General features: G+C 21.0%; 1 protein-coding gene and 1 long non-coding RNA gene across 6 annotated transcripts in view; one reads left to right on the top strand and one right to left on the bottom strand.

Annotated features, from left to right (window-relative positions):
- The window catches only part of LOC129609846 (protein anoxia up-regulated-like), a 49,102-nt gene that overhangs the window by 19,163 nt on the left and 10,712 nt on the right, over window positions 1-19,227 (top strand). For 2 of the 5 annotated variants that reach the window (XM_055521973.1, XM_055521972.1), the window contains exon 6: window positions 9,538-9,703. In XM_055521973.1, coding sequence (XP_055377948.1) covers window positions 9,538-9,703 — 166 coding nt within the window. Of the gene's footprint in view, window positions 1-5,727; window positions 6,075-9,537; window positions 9,741-14,844; window positions 15,164-19,227 lie in introns of those variants that run through there. The other 3 variants (XM_055521974.1, XM_055521976.1, XM_055521975.1) reach the window with 3 other exon arrangements.
- Window positions 15,483-18,489, bottom strand: LOC129609847 (uncharacterized). Its single transcript, XR_008697036.1, has 3 exons — window positions 18,354-18,489; window positions 18,108-18,267; window positions 15,483-16,885 (listed from the first exon to the last, which is right to left on the bottom strand). It is a non-coding gene; the product is annotated as an uncharacterized LOC129609847 (long non-coding RNA).

Here is a 19,227-nt window from a genome sequence, read left to right on the forward strand (position 1 = left end):
TACAAAATGAAACATTTGATTTACGTTGTCTAAGTTTCATTGTATAAAAATATAAAAAAAATATTTTCAATATTACTTTATCGTGTTCTTGTTATTTTAATTTTCATTTATAAAATTTATTTTCTACAATATTACAAAATGAAAACTGTTATGATTTTTTTTTTGTTTAAAAGTTTTTCTATATTACCTTTTATATATATATTATAATTCTTTTGTATGCCAAATTTTAATTTTGAAAGCAAATTAATATACACAAAAACATTTCATTATATAAGGCATTGAATGTATAATGGGTGCGTATAATGTAAATAACTATATAGCTGCCATTTTATAAAATATTAATTTATTGCTGTTTTTTTTTGTGGTATAATATTATTTTTAATATAAAAAAAAACTGGAATTTTGCCTGCTTATATTTTGAATTGTTTATAATATACATATATAGAATTTGTTTAATATAAAATATTTTTGTAAGGCACTGTCATAAATTTATGCTTTAGCATTTTCTTATTTTATATATTTGCATATTATGTAAATTTGTAATGGCAATATTACTGTTGTACATTATTAGACAAAAATATTTATAAAATTTAAATAGTTACAATGTAAACACTCAAAAATTGTGATTTCTGTTATTTTTTTTATTAACATATTTTTATAAGTATGTCAAAAATGACATTTTCTCTAAATTAAAATTATTTGACCAAAATTAAATGAATTCCTTACAGTTTTGGAAAAATTTTTCCAATTTCTTTCATAATGCTTCCTTATAAAATAATCTAAAGCTCAAGAAATTAACTTACTGGCAGTAATAGTTGGATACGTTTAATAAATGTATTTTATTATTTATAGGTCAGTTTTCCAGTTTGAAAATTTTTACTATTTCTATATTTAAAATAAATATGAATGACAATAAATGTTAAATGCTCTTCGACAAAATCTCAGTAGTTACAACTTAAATATATGATCAAACTTAATATATGCGTATAAGCAATTGTACTAAAATTAAAATATAATTATGGCTAGAATTTGTTAACTTTATCAAAATGTGCTATGTAATTTTGTGATCAAATTTTAAATGTGAATTTCATAATTTCTTTGAAAAAATAAAACGGAAATAGCCAATTTTCTTTTATAAAGTTAAAAGTTTGCATGGAAACTTTGTTCATAATTTTATATATAGATACAATAGTGATAAAACTAATTTGATAGTACAAGAATTCTATCAAAGTAGACAATTTTAAATTCTCAATTCACATTTTCAATATTCATTTTTCATTTTTATAAAAAAAATTTGCAATATGACCAAAAATACAAAAAAAAAAAAATTTATGAAATTAGTTTTGTAGACAAAATTAGACTAAATTTCGTTTTCAGTTACCATATACATTTTATTATGTATGTATTCGTATGTATGTACTATATAAAAATACACATATTAAAATAGTATATTGTTCTGCTCGGAGGACTTTAATATAAAGATTTATTATTTAATTATTGTCAGTGAATTAATTTAATGTCTGTGCAACGATTAAAACTCAATCAAATATGTACCAAATAGCTATTTATTTATTTTCAAAAACAATATCTACACGAACTGGACGAACAGATAGCAGCAATGTGACTTACCGAAAAACTACATTATTCAACTGTTGAAATTTTTTATTGCATATATTTAGGGGATAAAAACTAAAGTGTTTTTCTTGTCTTTACTATAAGTGAGCAAAATCTTTTCATTGAAACAGTCCATTTATGGGAACGTCTCGTGTTCTCTCTCTATTACAAAGTATACAAGTTATTTATTTTGAAAATTTACAATTTTATTGAAAAAAAAGCAACCCGGACATTATTTTGCTGCGAGTTAATCTGATTTTCATTATTATTGGAATCCTTCTTTTTTGATGGGAATTTCAATCACTTTTTTTGAAACTGAATTTTCACAGGATATTCGAGAAATAATTGCAAATCTTTTTAATGATCACATTTGAACATTTATTTTTGTTAGACCTTTGTTATTAACGTTTTCAAAATTTGAATCGTACCTTAGGTACCGTCCTATGCATATAATATGTAGCTTATTTGATAATATATGACTTTACGTTCTAAATTTTTAATATAACGCTTCTTATATTGCTTTTTATGTATTAAACAATATTTTATTTTTAAATGCACTCTATTTACATACTTTTAAGTATGCTGTCTTAACACACACTCTGTATTATCTATCATATTGTACTACTTTTTTTTAATAATTTCACCGCTTTAATATTTAAGAAAGCTAACTACAAATGAGTTTACGTTTAAAAAAATATAAGCATAGTAAACAAAAATTTAATATTTTCCAAAAGAAAATCAAAACTACTTTTATTTTAAAAATTTATTATTCGATGTTAAAAACTATAATATATTTGTAAGATGTGTATACACAAGGTGATTCGGTGCCTACATTAAATTTTAGATTGGTTAGTAATCCAAAAGTACATAAAATACAATACTTTACTAGCCCTTTGAAAACTGTTTCTTTAAAACTTCCATCTTTTTCGGAATGGAAGCTATAAGCAAAAAAACTTGGGTAGTCCCTGTTTTTCGGGTACCGTTGAGATTTAACAGCTAATTCTAAACCAAAATTTTACTCATTTTTGACGCTCTAATTGATTGTTTATATTAAGGCTGGATCACCCTGTATCATTAATTTATGTTATATTAATTATAGAAAATTCAAAAATATACCTTGGTATCTATAAATTCGGCAAAAATATACAAAAATACTTGATTGATATGAATGAAGACTTACAGCTTCAAAAAAAAAAAAAAACAAATGGAAACATTGGTTATTTGAAAAAATTAAATTTAAAAAGTTGTAATCATTTGAAATATAGGGTGCATAATGTCTCTAAAAGCTGTTAACTTATTAATATTCAAAGACTTTTAAATTAATTAATATTTCAAATTTCAATTTTTACGCTATTTTTTTTTTTTATTTCATACGCTAAAATTGTTGTAAGAATAAAGTAAAAAATATTAACTAATTAAATTAGCAAAATAATTAAATTTTAAACTTATTACAGAATTCAAATATTTCGAATATTTTATTAAATTTAAAGACACGTTAGGCTAACAATTCATAATCAATGGAGAAGAAATCTCATTTTTAATTATTAAAGTAAATTATTTTCTGAAAACAATTTTTTTCACCTAAATATAATTGTGATGTCGATTGTGTTAAATAATGTCAAATAAAATCAAGAATTAAATCAAAATTATAATATATAACAAATAAAATATTCTGTATATATGTACATATAATTGTTTATTTCACTTCATAAATCGAATTCACAAATTTTGTCAAAACCATGCCTTTATACAAAAATATTATTCATATAAGAAATTGTACAAAATTATTTAAGTCGATTTCAAATTTCATTGCATTTAATTGTAAATATTATCCACATTCTTTAAAAACTTAAAAAAATAAAAACATTTTCATTTAATAATTTAAATAAAATATTATTCACACTTCAACATAAAATGCAGCATACAATTTTAAAATTCAAAAAATTTTGTTCTTTATTGTTAATTATAAAAAATTTTAAATCGAATTACTTTTCGATACACTCTGAATCGATATCCTAAACACAATGACAAAGCATTTCAAACTACAAAATTTGACAACTACAAATAAAAATGTAGCTTCTGGCAAGCGGCAACTTCAAACTGTCTGTCATTATTTTAATGATTTTGAAAATACAAATTTTTTTTTGTTTAAAAATTTTTAATTAGAATAGAAAATGTTTGTTAATGAAAAACTTATTGAAAATGTTGGGTAATATAAATTTTTATACGATTTATAAGGGATGCTAATTATAAAATTATTTTAAAAAGGGAGGAGACTCTTACAATATTATCGTAGAATATTTGAACGAAAATGGTAAGTGATAAATTTTCTTATAATTTTCTATTGCTATGCCATTATCGCACTTTATGAAGCCTTGAAAAGCTCAAAATTTTTGTAATTGTCAAATTTTGGAATGCAAATTCGAATGTGTTTAGTGCAAAAAATAAGTAAATCAAATAATGCATGTAATTTAGTTTCATTTTCAATATAAAAGCATCTTTAGATCTTGCATACAATGTACTTTAATTTCACTAAAAATACTTCATAAAATTTTATATGTACTAAGTAGATAGTGTTTCAGAAGAATTTTATTCTTTTATTCAAGCACTTTTAAACTTTGTATTTGTAAGTACATAAATTTTTAATCAAAATTTATAATTTAAAGTATTACCTAAGTATATAAAATTTACATTTCTTTAATATACAAAATTGTTTTCTTATGAACAGGGTTTTTCCGTTCTAATTGTACTTTTGTTTGAAAATATATTAAGGGGCTTCTATTAATTTTCAAAAAAATTGTTTTGCATAAATATATTTTTATGATAATTTTGTGAAAACTAGTAAACTGGAAGAAGAAAAACAATTTTATAGTCACTTTACGTATAGTTTAACTTAATTAACTCTGTTAATTTTTGATTATTGGGAAAAACAAAAGCTGAATTATGGATTTATATCAGCTGAGCCATGTTGTATCCTATTAGACTATGAAAATTTTATACTGAGTGTTTCGTATAAGTTGGAAAATAATTTTAAGGTATATGAACCAAACATTTTTTCAAAATAGATTTTAGTGGCAAAACTATAAGAGATAGAGGAAAATGTTATATTGGTTAACGAAATAAATGTCGCAGAGCTCCAAAGCTACGAGTATAAGCATGAAAAATCTGGAACCTTTTTTTTCGAAAACAAGTTACAGCCTATTGAGATGGACACTACCTCGCCATACATTCATACAAGTTTTTTACTGAAAATTTATCAACGCATCATCCCTGAAATTATCTGCCAACTTATGCAAAACACCCTGTATATATATTCAACTATATTTAAAATAAAATACTTACAATGGAAAAACCCTGTATATAAAAAATTTACCTTTAATTAAATATTAAATTAGATATTATTTATAGAAATCGTAAAATAAAATTCTTAATTAAATTTAACAGTGCAAATATTTTACCTAAATAATTAATTTCACTTTTTCAATTGGTCAGTTTGGTATGCCACATTAATTATATTGTACAAAATTAAAATACAATGACTATAATTCAAAATTTAATTCTTAAATTATTCATATCAAAAATTAGAAGAATGATCCAAAAAAAAAAAAATTAATTTTAATATTTTAATTTTTAAATTTTCAACTCGCATGTTCTTGTTTTTCTTAATTTTTTTTCAATTGAATTTTTATCAATGAATTGCTTTTGTTGTATAATTTCATAATAGAGTATTATACCGTATACTAAAATAATTAATCGACTACGTATTTCAAAATTTAATGTATAGAAACTCAAAATTTTCCATGTTATGTAGTTTCCATTTATAGTAGACACTGGAGATTGTGAATTGGTTTAATTGTTTAATTGAAAATTTTTGGAAAATGTATAATAATTTACAATTGAATATCAAGAATATATAAAAAAATATAAAAGAATGCAAATAAATTTTTTGAATGGATTTAATAAAGCTTCGCAAATTCTTCATAAAATTTTCTTTACTAACAAATTTTTTAATCAAAATTTCAATTTTTTGATTAATATTTTATTTATAATAAAAAAAAAATTAAATCCAAAATCAAAAAAAACCAAAACAAAAAATATTTCGCGTATTTCTAGTTGAAGCTGTAAGTTCTCAGGATGTCAAGATAATCGCAGAATAAAATGGAGTTTCTCTTTAATTTCTTTATCTACACACGCACACACACATATGCATAAATATGCGGTCTTACTGTCAAAAATAAATGTCTTCAAATTATGCTGATCAGTTCTTTCTTTTTTTTTTTTGTTCTTAATTTTTTTGTTTTTTAATTCATTTTTTCAATTTTAATTTAAACGATATTAAATTTTATATAATATGTGCTCTCTTACAATAATGTTTTTCATATTCATATATTCTTTGATTTTATATAATTATAAATACATATACATATATACAATATTTAGAATCATATTTATTATACAAAAGTATATATGTATTTATGTACTTTAGAATAATTTAATTATATTAAATTTTCTTTATTTGAAATATAATGAATTAAAATAAAAATGAAAATAATATAATTTTCGACATTGTCAATATAGAAATTAAATTTATGTTTTTATATATATCTACATATATATAGCTATATATAATATCAAAAATTTATTCATATACTATTATGTTTTTTTTGTATATTTTGAAATTTTAATTATTATATAATAATATTCAATTTTGTTTTTGTATATAATGCTATGCTTTTATTTTAAGTAAACAAAAAAAAAAAAATTTATTTATTTTTTTTTTTTTTTTTTTTGAAAATTTAATTATTATTTAATAAAAAAAAATATATTTTTTCAAATAAATAAAAAAAACCATATTATTTTCTGGTAAAAAAAAATATTATTCTTTGTTTTTCTACAAAAAAAATTGCCAAGAAGAACACCTAAATCCAGATCTAAGCGCTAAATCAAATTCTATATAACAGAATAATTCATAATATAATATAATATAAACTTTAGATCTGTATTTAGATAGCCACCTTACTTATCTATAAAAACAAGATCAATATTAGGGGATTTTCGATAATTCAGACATGCACTAAAAGTTCTTAATTAAATCTTAAAAATTTTTCACACATATTTGCACATCTGCACGCAGAAACTGAATATTTTAGTTTTGCAGATTTATAACAGACTCGAAAAATTCTTCAATATTCTAATTTATAAGAATTTTTCAATACAATTATAAAAGCATCAAAGACTTAAAAATTGCTTGTAGAACTACATTTAAAGTTCTATGATTTTGGAACATGATTTTTACAGATTTTGCAGATTTTTGGATTTGTCGAATGTGTTGTATATAATTTGAAAGCTAAATTAAAACTGAATTATCGAAAATCACTTTATTTATTATTCATAAATGGATATAAGATAAATTAACTCTAATTTTTTTTTTAAATTTTAAATCTAATTTGTATCTAATCTACATATAGCTGGTTTTCAACTCTGAATTTATTATACAAATAAATTAATTTATTTTATACAATAATCTTAAATAACAAATAAATCTTTGTACACATACATACATTTTTATAAATATTATACACAAAACATATACTTATAAAACATACAAATAATAAGTATAATTAATACATAATAAATTAAAATTATTTGAAATTAATAAAAAAAAAATAAGCAAAATTGCTGTATAGAAATTGCTTATAATTTAAAAATGCTCTTCGCTTTAGAATTATAATATATTTATGTATTTATTTAAGTGCCTATTTTTAAAAACGCTATATGCCTATAAGTTTCATTTCATTGCTTTCTGAAGGAGAGGTTTTGAAATCGTGTCCGATTGTTTAACTGGAAAAAAAATTTTTATTTCTAAAATATGAAAATTTTCTCAAGTCGATCCAAGTATTTACGGTTCGAAGTAAGAAATTTTTAATTTCGTGTTTATAAATTTTCGCTGAATACGTACTCTTTAGCCCGTGAGGCAGCCATTACTGAGAACGAGTTGCTTGAAATTACGTATATTCAAAAATTTTGTTATAATTTTCTATATAAGAGTTGATTTGTCCCAATTACCAACAATTTCAGGGGAGAGAAAAAGTTTGGAAATTATTGAAGAAATTAATTAATTAAAAATTTCAAGCACGGAGTAACCTTACTCACGGAGTTAACCCTTCAATTCGATCATTATGTTAAAACCTCCTGCAATTTTCTTTTTGTCTCATCCTAAATATATGCAATCTTTTGAAATATTTTGGTAATAATATGTTAATTGTTTTTAAAAGCAGTAATTTCATTTGTTTAAGGGAAAAGCTCTACTATGCAAACTATGGGTTTAAACCTAATTTTATATTTGTTTTATTTACACAGAAGTAGAGTAGAATTTGTGATATTTCTACCTTAAATTTACTATTTTACTTTAAATCTATTTTATATGTGTCTCAAACTCTGAAATTGGAATGAAATGAAAAGGAAGCGCCGTTTTAGAAAATAGGCACTATATTATTACGAGTGGGAAAATTAAAAAATTTTAAGAGATAAAGATTTTAATTGACTAAATACAAATATTAAGTTATACTACTTCTATACATTTATTTGACCTTAAAAGAATTAAAATATTAAACCAGCAAATTAATATTGTGATAAGATTATTAAAAATATTTTGCAAAATTTAATTTCAAATTTACACCTAAAACACAAAAATGGCCTTGTTTGGAATTGTTGTTGGAGTAAAATTACATATAATACGATTTGAATAGTGATTTGAATATAGGAAACCTTCTATACCAGAGGGTTGAAACTGTATAGTATGTCGATTGATTGGACTATGATTAGGTGACATAAAATATTGAGTTTTAGGGTTTGATTTTAAAAAATTTTGAATAAGGTGATATAATTTCGGGACTTTATTGTTTATAATACAGTTAAAGTAAAGGCAATAATTTGAAATTATATTATATTGCCAAAATAGTTATAGTTAAAGGTAAGTTCAAGTTTGTTAAATTATTGGCAAGATCTTATATAAGGAAATAAAATCCAATTAAAAAAAAACCAAGTAGAAATAAAACGAGAATTATTTACAATTTAATTCTAAAATAAATATTATTAATAAAAGTAAATTAAAAAATGGCATATTTTGAGAAATAATAGAAAAATTTTTAAAATTAACAAAAATAAATATTCTGATATCACAAATGCAGCACTCTAATGGCTAATGTTGCAACTAAAAAATGTTTAACTTCTAGTCAACTATTTATTTAACTCGACCAAATTATTTTAATTGTTTCCCTAAATAACTTCACCAATAAAATGAAATCACCCCAATACAATTTAAATCGAAATTCAATTTCTATTTCTTAATTCAATTTTAGTTATCTAATCTGTAGTTTTATAAAAATATTTTTTTAACACTTTATTATGGACCAGAACTTAAAACATAAAAATTTTCAGAATTAAGGCCAAATTTTTCTAAAGTTTTTCATTCTCAATTTTATTAAAATATTTTTTTTTTAATTTGCCATATTTTCGAAGTCATAGTTTTTTGTTTAATAAATGAATGTAAATGAATTAGAATTGTTCTCATAGAACCCAATTCACCTGAATTTTTATATTAAATTTGTATACAAAAGCTTTAAATATTTATATAATCGGGTTTTGCATCATGTTAGGCAATTGCCTGGAGTCGTCATTGCCAGAGTTATGTAAATTCAATTGATGTCTTTAAAGAAAAATTATACAAAATATTGGTATTGGATTCCCGAATAATTGAAATGAATTTATAGAATATAATATATACAAAGGCAATAAATCTGTCGACATCCTCGTAATATACATATGTATATATAAATAAAAATTTACTGTATTAAATTAAATAAATGAAATAAAATATTTCCAAATGTAATTTTAATTATTATTCCTTTTTTTATTTTTAAGGTGCAAAATCACTAAGTGTATTGGATCCAAATAGGCCATCAAGAAAATTTTCAGCGAAACAGGAAATTTCAGAAGATCCAAATCAGGAACTTAAAGATAAACAACGTGAAAGAGCCGAAAGACTCGCAGCAATATCCGAAGAAACTGATAAATTAAAAGACAAAATGTAAAAAGACAAAAAACAAAAAATTTTTAATCTTCAATTATTATCATTTTTTTTTTCTTTTATCCTTATGTGTATATAATAATACTTATATACACATAAGTATATCTAATATATAAAACTATATAAAATGCATGTAAAGTATCGGATGGTATGCTTTTCTTTTTAAGCTTAATTTCATTTTATATTTTTTTTTTTCTGTATGGATTTGGGTTTTTTTTCTTCTGCAAATTATATTTACACATACATATATATTTCTGTCATACCTTCCTTTATTCATTTCCTTTAAAAATTTCCTAAAAAATATAAAAATTCAAAATTTTTTTTTGCAAATATTTTTCTTCAATCATCATTTATAATAAATTACTTAAAATACAAAAAAAAAATATACTTTTTGCCCTTTTAATTTTTCAGTAGAAATCTCTAATGTTTCGAACTTAAAATTTGAGCAATAATCGATTTATTCATAAAATTCACTGAAAAAAATTATTGAAAATTGCCCAAATTTTAATGTTAAAAAATTTTTCATCTTAAAATTAAAAATTATTTTTCTTTTCTTGTTTACCTTTTTTTTCCTTTATATTTTAATATTGTATTGATTTTTATAATAATTTAAAAATTGTAATTCGGAAAAAAAAAATTAATTATTTTGCAGATTTTGAATAATTAATGGAAAAAATTTAAATTCAAAAGAAAAAATTTTTTTTCATTAAAATTTTAAAATTTTGAATATAAAGAATGAAATCGGACTTAATGGATGGTATTTAATTGATATTCAATTATATATAGCCTAATTACATTAAAAAAAAATTTTATATCGGATATTTGGGTAAAAAAGGAATTGAGTGTCAGGAAAAAGTATTATAAATTTTAGTTTACTTCCAGTGCAAAAATTTCCTGCAATTATTCTCATACAGCAATTTTGGATATCGAAGTAAAAAGTTTGTATTACTATTGAAATTCTGTAAAAGCTCGTATATCGCTATTGAAATTTTGTATTGTTAAAAGCGCGTACGTTATATTGCTATTGAAATTCAAAACTGTGTTGAAATTTATATACCTATATAACTAGTAAAATTATACTAGTTTTATAGTAAAGCCAGTGTTTACACATTAAGGTTCATGAATTTTATTTGATGTAATAAAAATTTTATTATAGTTAGATATGGAAACGTTCGTTTGATGGGAAAAAATAGAAGGCAATCAGTCCAATTTTCGTAAAAACTCAAAGTAGAAGAATGTAAACAATAAATCAAATTTTTTATAACTATAATTTGGACATATCGTATACGTAAAAACATGATAAATTTGTAAAAAAAACAGTTCAAACCTTTTAAATACTCAAATCGGCACTTAGTAATTTTTTGCCCAAACGAACAAATGGCGATATGAAAAGCAAATATCAAAGTTTATAACAATAAAACTTTATTTATATACTAAAAATATTTTAATATTTGAATATCGTTTCTTTATAAGTAAAATAAACGCAATATTAAATTCATTCACAATAATTAATTTTTTATTCTGATTTACGACATTGAAAATTTAAAAAAAAAAATAAATAATTAATTAAAATTAATAAAAGTAGATTAATTATATAATTGGTATATATACTAAAAAATTTTTAATAAATTTTTTATTTTATAATAATATAAATATATTATTAATACATAAATATTGTAATGTAACACTATTAAAAAACAAACAACTTTTATTAACAATTTAGAGAAAACATTATGAAACCTCAATTTAAAAATATTTTAATTTTATAAAAATTATTAAACATTTTTGTTTTTTACATTTTCAATTTAAAAGTACAGTTAAAAGGAAACTTTTTTTTACACATATATACCCACATATACATATATTATATTAATTCACTATATATATTGTTATATATTGTTATACAACAAAATTGTGTTCACAAAATATCAAACGTTTTAATAAAAATTTTTAACAGAAATTCTGTATAAATTAACATGTTGTTTTAAAAATAAAACAGCTTATATACATAGACGTAGATTATACATACAAGCGCAAAAATATTGTAGTAATTAAAAAAAAAAACTAATCCGTATTTATATAATGGTATTTCATATATTATATAATATAAAAATTTAAATAAATGGGTGATTTTGAGCCAAATTAATATACGAATTACACAATTACTCATGCACGAGTAAAATTTTTCTTATATAAAGGTAAACTTTAACATTTATTTTAATAATAATTAATTATATTATATACTTTATACTGTTAACCTATTAATGTAATAATAATAATAATGTATTGTAAAATCTAATAAATTTTATGTAATTTTGAAAATTATTTTTGTAGTGCAAAAAATTAATTTAAAATTTTAAAATACTAATATTTTTTTTTTCTAATATTTGCATTAAAATTCTAATAATGATTTATTTTATATTTTTTTGTAGTGTGTTATAAGAAAAAACAATAATTATTTAATTATAATCAAAAACCAAATTTTATATACATATGTTAAAATTTTCACAGTACAAACAATATCATGTTATGGGACATACGCTGTATATGAACAAATAATCTTTTATTAGTCATTCTTCTAGTAAAATAGTAAAAAGGCGAGAATAGATTTAGAGTTGACTCTGTCAACTCTCTGAGAATCGCGTCCCAATGAAGATACCATGAAGAATATATCTGTTTTAGCTTAATTTCTATGTTATAACTTCAATATTTTCGGAGATAATATTAAATAATTTTTGAAGTTGTATGGCAGGACAGACGGTTATAGACATGTTTAAATCAGCTCAGAATTCGACGTGGAAAAAAAACATACACTTATGTCTACATCTCAGATCATTATTTCTTAGCGTTACAAAGTAAAATTATAATACCCTTCGAACATACATTCGTACGGATATACAAACCTGGTGTTATCAGCATGCATAGGCGAGTTTACGGTATTATGTTTTCTTAAATGAAATTATTGTTTTCTAATTGAATGGTATATTTATTAAAGAAACGGGTTATAGGGAACCCAATTTTCCAAAAAAGTTTGTAAAGATGCATATTTGTGAAAGTTTATTAATTGGACTGTCATTATTATAATATGATCAAAATTATGTAAAAGATCTAATATGTAAACTCTTAGAACACAATTTCAACTTCTGAATATTCTTCGTTAATTATTGTTGAGATAAAATCAGCAATATAAAATAGGCTCCTTGCTAAGGTTTTGTAAAAATTATAAGGTCCTATGTCTTATTTAAATTAATTAGTTTATCAAATTGACAAAGAAAATTTAACTATAAAAGGCCTGTTTTAAACGTTGTATAACGCGATATATGGCGAAAACTGGGATATATTTGCATTCATAAATAAATTTTGGTAACGTAAATTGTTAATAAGCACGGCTAATTGCAATATAGAAAAATGGGGGTATCTAAAACAAAATTGAATTATATAAACTATTTTGATTTTGTAAAGTAGTTAAAATAAATATATTGAATATTCAGTATATTATGTTTTTACAATACTGCATTCCGTAATTATTGTTTTGCAGCATTGCTTTTATGAAAATATCTAAATTTTAGTGAAAATCGAATCATAGTTAAAGCTATAAGTCATATATAGAGGAACTCTTTATATTAAAATATTACTTTTTTTCTATGTCCGATTTAATAAAACAAGTTGATTTCTTCCAAAAATTGTTATATATGAAACTTGATACGATTGCCATGCCACCCTTATTGTAAACTATTAGATCAGTATAAATAAAATTAAATTTAATTAAAATTTAATTATAATCGAAAATTTTGAATTTATAAAAATTAATAAATAATTATATCAATGTGGAAAACATTAAGGCCGTGTAATGAATACTACATTTATGTTTACTCAACCCGCTAAGAATTGAAATTTTATTTAGTTTTAGAACTCATAATAATTCTATACACTTAATTTAGTAAATTTTTTATAACATCCTTAAGTAGGGATTTAAATAAAGACAATAATTATGAAAATTTTACTGGATTAAATTCATATTAATGTGAAAAGGTAAGCAAGAATATTAATAAACATTTAAAATATAAAAATCTAAAATTAAAATTGAATGTATTGTACATAATATTGCGCGTTCTATGTGATTATATGATTTTAAACCAGTTTTTAATTGCTTCTCTTTTAGAGTGGTACATAATACATTTATACTCTGAAAACTATACTCAATATTTGCCCTCAATATCGTATAATTCTCATGTAATGAAAATACAAAAAAATTATCTTGATTATCTTTTATTTCACAAGCCTCACTTTATTATACTGTTTTTTGCATAAAAAGAAAGACATGAGATTACTCATATTCTTCTACCATATTTGTTATAAAATTACTCACATACCCAATCGATTTTGATTTGAAAATGATTGTTTATCTTAATCATGCCACTTTTGTAATACTTGATTAAGTTGTTAAATAAGAACCCTTCTCTTGTTGTAGTTACAACACAGATTGGTATACATACAATATAGGTTTAAAAATATATATGAGATTTAATAAAAATATTTGAGATTTGAGATTGAATAAAGAAAATTTCACAGAATTCATATTCATTTTCAACATTTAATTAAATTTTATTTGTTCCTAATAAAAATCATTAATTTTGGTAAATAATTTATTAATTTATTCAAAAAATTTTATAAAATTCGTATTTGAAACAAAATAAAATCTAATCAGAGTATTTCTATGCTATCATTAAAATTTCAAAACAAAATCCAATTAGGTCTACTAAATTAATATTTTTTTTTTAATTGAAAATTTACATTTTCCAAATTATGAAAAGAGCATTTTCTACAGTCTGTTTAGTAAATATTTTGTTTCTTCAAAATTTATAATTCGGTCTTTTTGATAAATTTTTTATAATTTTGAAATAAAATTTAGAACTTTCTATATGTAATTGACTAAAATATTTCTTGATTGATTTCCTGATCTTCCAAATAATAATAATAATTGAGTTAATTGATTTTGATTATGATGTTTGTAAATCCAATAGCAAATTTTCACGTTAATCTCAAAAAAAAATCTTTTTTTTTTAATCAAAAAGGTTTATCCACATTTCTTTAATTGATTTTTTTTTTTTAATTTTTTTCTCTCTTTATATTATTTTTAGTGTTATAAGATCAAGATCAATATATGAAGTCACAGCAAAAGGTCTTGATTTATTAATGTTTTATGCACATGTAAAATGTCCCGATCACAAATTACCCTTATTAATTCGTTTTGATAAAAAATTTTTATTAGGCTAAATGAAGAAAAGGAAAGAAAATGGGATAAAATCACAGAGTTTTTGTTTTTTTTTATATTTTATTGTGATAAAATTAATTAAATTTCTTGTAAATATTTTTTAAACATGCAATTTCCGTGAAGTTAGAATTGCAGTAACACAACTGTATTAGAATATAATTCGGCAATTATAACTCGTAAGCTTTAATTTAGTAAATTATAATAAAGTATAACAATGCAGTTTTGAAGTCACGGAAATTTTATAATTATTTTTTGATTTTTTAAAATTAAATTTAATTGCTGCTCTCATTAACTTTTCTCTCATTTATATATAAAGCTTTTTATTTTTAATATATTTAATTTTTAACAATTTTAATATATATTTTATTGTACATATAATAATTGTGAATTTGTGTTAAAAATTATAAACTGATTTTATGTTTCAGATAAAAATAAAAATTTAAATTTAAAAAACATATTTAATATTTTATTTTTAATAACCATTTTACGTTGTACATATAAGGATTGAGGTTTTCTATTAAAATTAACAATAAAAAATTTTCACTATTTTATGGAATAATAATAAAATAAAAATATATTTAATATAAAAATAGATTGTTTTTTGAGAAATTATTATTTATATTACTTGTCTACATATTTGTTTTATAATTATATTTGCTAAATTAATATATAAAAAATTAGAACTGCCAACTATGTCATTTATGTTAACAAGAGATATAGGGAATTTTTTTTGTTTATTCATAAAAATTTATAACTTTTCAATGATTAAACCAAAAATATTATTGAGTTTTACAACGCCGAATTTAAAAATATTTGATATACTACAAGAAAACTCGAACTTGAATATTTATATATCAGATAGAGCGCATAAAATCGTTTCTAATGGAAATTATTTGGACTCTGCGAATCAATATGATTCTCTTCCTTATTGCGTTCCATTAATATTCGAATAGCTTGTTAATTTTTAAATTAAATTAGTGGCGACACTTTTCAAATTATTTTTTTTAAAAGTTAAATTTAAAAGAGACTGCATATGATACTCAAATAGTATACCGAACAGATATAGGACCAAAATAAATAATTTACAAATTGTTGTATAATTTTGTATATTAGAATAAAAAAATTTGCTTATACTTACTATAAAGAAAATTTTAAAATTTAAAATTTAGTAGTCTTCTTAGTTTATATTTTATTATCTGCGGTACTTAGTAGAATATTCTTAATTTTAATCTAGATATCAAAATATCCTGATTTACTTACCCTTTTATAAAATTTTATAAAATTTTATAAAATTTAACTTTAATTTTTGATAGATTTTCAGAAATAATATATTTTTTTCTTTTTTTGAAATAATTTGTATAATAATATATAAAATATATATATTATATATATTATTTATATATATTTTATTTTTATATTATGCCCCTAGAATATTTAAAGGATAGTAATGCCGAATACATTTTTTCTGTTTCATTAAAGACCCTATCTTTGTTTTATCAAATTAAGGGTACAGTATTCAAGACCTCTTTTCCGTAATAATATCTTTTTCTTTCGAATTAATAAATATGTTAGTTTTGATATTAATATTTACAAAAAATTTGAGAAAAATTTTAGTTCGTGTTGTACCAAAAACAATAAATTATAAAATTATTCAATTTTACAATTTCCTTATAGATTTAAAATCAAAATTAATATTTATCATTATTTTGACCACTTAGCATCATGCTACACAAAAGTACTCGTAACATTGTTTTTTTTCTTCAAATTTACGCGATATAGGCCGCAAATCTTCTTCTTCTGTTTTCCTTAAAGCTTTCCTTTCTTTTCCTTTCTTCTTCAACAATTATAGATAGTTATATTGATTATCCTATCCACCACGAACGAAATATAGATAATTTGCTGTCGAGCTAAAATTAAAAATATTCATATACTATTATATAATTTGCACACACATGTATTTTATAAAATTTATTTTAATATTTAATAAAATTTACTAAAAAAATTATATTTTTATTAATTATAAATTAATTTTTGTACACAAATTTTAATTACCCATAATATTAGGAGGTTTATCATGAAGAAATATATGAAGAAAAATTAGTCCATTTCAACTCAAATTTTATATAATTATTTATTTAATGATATAAGCTACTTGGTGCAATATTCTGCTAACAATAATATTTATATGACTAATATTGGAAAAATTATTGTCTTACAACGTTATTTGTTATATTTTATTTTTAAAACTATATAATATTATAGATTTATTAGTAAAATCCACATAACTATATTCAAATTATATAATATCAGTATATTCATAAGATCATTTGAAATTTTGAAAATTAAAACATGTTCTTCATTCTTGCTTATATATGATCTAAATTTTCTTACCTCTAAATTTTTTTACATATCAAATTATTCTAAGAATTTCTCTTCTATCCAAATAAGTATAAGAATAATTTGGCATATACAAGCAAAAACTTTTTACTAAAATTGAATTTAATATTTAAAACCTTAAAAATTCTTAATTAGAATTCATTTTAGTTTTATCTATTCAATTGAAATTTTCTCATCTATCTCATTTAATTTTAAAATTATATAGTCAACAATTTAAAAAGTTTACATTTTTCAAAAAATATAATTTAAAATAATGAAAAATTTCCTTTAATTTCCAAAAGAGACGCCTCATTTAAAATGAAATATCTAAAATTTCATATGCAACATACGCATATTTTCAAGAAAATCACGATATTTTGCGCACGAATTAATATACCATATTATACTCACTACATATAAGGCGTCTAATCCTTTCGGATTAAAGGAAATTTTTTAACATTTTAAATTATACATGTATTATTAGAAAAATGCTAGCATTTTGAATGGTTCTCTATATATAATTTTAAAATTAAATAAAGTAGTTGAGGAAAAATTTTAGATTCGCCAGTTTATTAACTACTAATTTGTAGAAGATGTTATTTTTTTGGCTATAAATTTTATTTTATAACAATTAATACTATTAATTGACTTAAATAAATAATTCTAAATTTGATTCTTCAAAATCACAGAATTCTACTAAATTAATTAAAGTTTAAATAAAAACAAATAAATTTTATATTCTGTTATACTTACAAAAAAAAAAAATTTTGCATTAAATTCATGCAAAATAGTGTGGCGGCCGTGCAATTTTTTTTTTTTTCATTTTATGCATTCAAATAAAAATTTACTATTTTTTCTGCTTTATTTCTCTAGTGCACATTGTTACTCGTATATCCAAAAAAATTGTCTAAATCTAAAATAATTTAAATTTTATAAATTATTTTCAAAATTTCATAAAATATAATAATTTAGTTTTTATAACAATATTATATTTCTTACACTTTTCAATCATATTATAATTTTCAAGTAATTGAAGTTGACCTTAATTGGTCATTTAAATTGTTAAAAATTTTCAAATATTTTAAATTTTCAATTAATATTAACATTTTTTGTTTTTTTTTTTCAAATATTTAATTAAAATTTTTGAAAAATTTATTTTTATTTTTATAATACACGAATTATTTTATTTTTCAAAAATAAAATTAATTAAAATTTGATTTTTAAATTTTGTGTAAAATAAAAAAATAATTTTCATCCGAAACGATTAGCGATCAAACGTGGAATGAAATTCACAATTGTTTAAATTTTTGCTAACAAATGAAAAAAAAAAAAAAAAAAACAAAACAAGAATAGAAGAAAAAAAGGACAAGCACAAGAAGAGAAAAATTTTTTTTTTTATTCTGTTTTTGTTATTTTTAATTTTTTTTTTTGAAATTCAACAATTTTTATTAAAACGTAGAAATAGAAATTAAAAAAAAAAATTAATTTAGTGAAATAAATTTGAAAATTATTTTTGAAATGATTGGTTTTTGGTGTTGTGTGGTGTGTGGAATGCAAGTTTGGTAAGTTAAAAATCAATTTTTATTTTTTTTTTTTTTGTAATTTTTGTTTCTCTTTTTCTTTGTCTTTTTTAATTTTCTTTCATCACAAACATTTCAATTTGTCGCAGGTGTATAAAATATAATACCAAAGAGATATTAAAATGAAACAGACTCAATTGATATTTTTTTTTTTGGTTTTTTTTTTTAGTTAAAATTAAATTCCATTTTTATTTTTTGCTTTTTGTTATAAATATAAAATAAAAAATTTAATATAGAATGTTTATAAATAAAATTCATTACTATACTATGAATAATACATAATGATGATGATT

This window comes from Condylostylus longicornis, unplaced genomic scaffold (genome assembly GCF_029603195.1).
Source record: "Condylostylus longicornis isolate FDR11 unplaced genomic scaffold, ASM2960319v2 ptg000040l, whole genome shotgun sequence".
In the NCBI taxonomy this organism is placed as follows: domain Eukaryota; kingdom Metazoa; phylum Arthropoda; class Insecta; order Diptera; family Dolichopodidae; genus Condylostylus; species Condylostylus longicornis.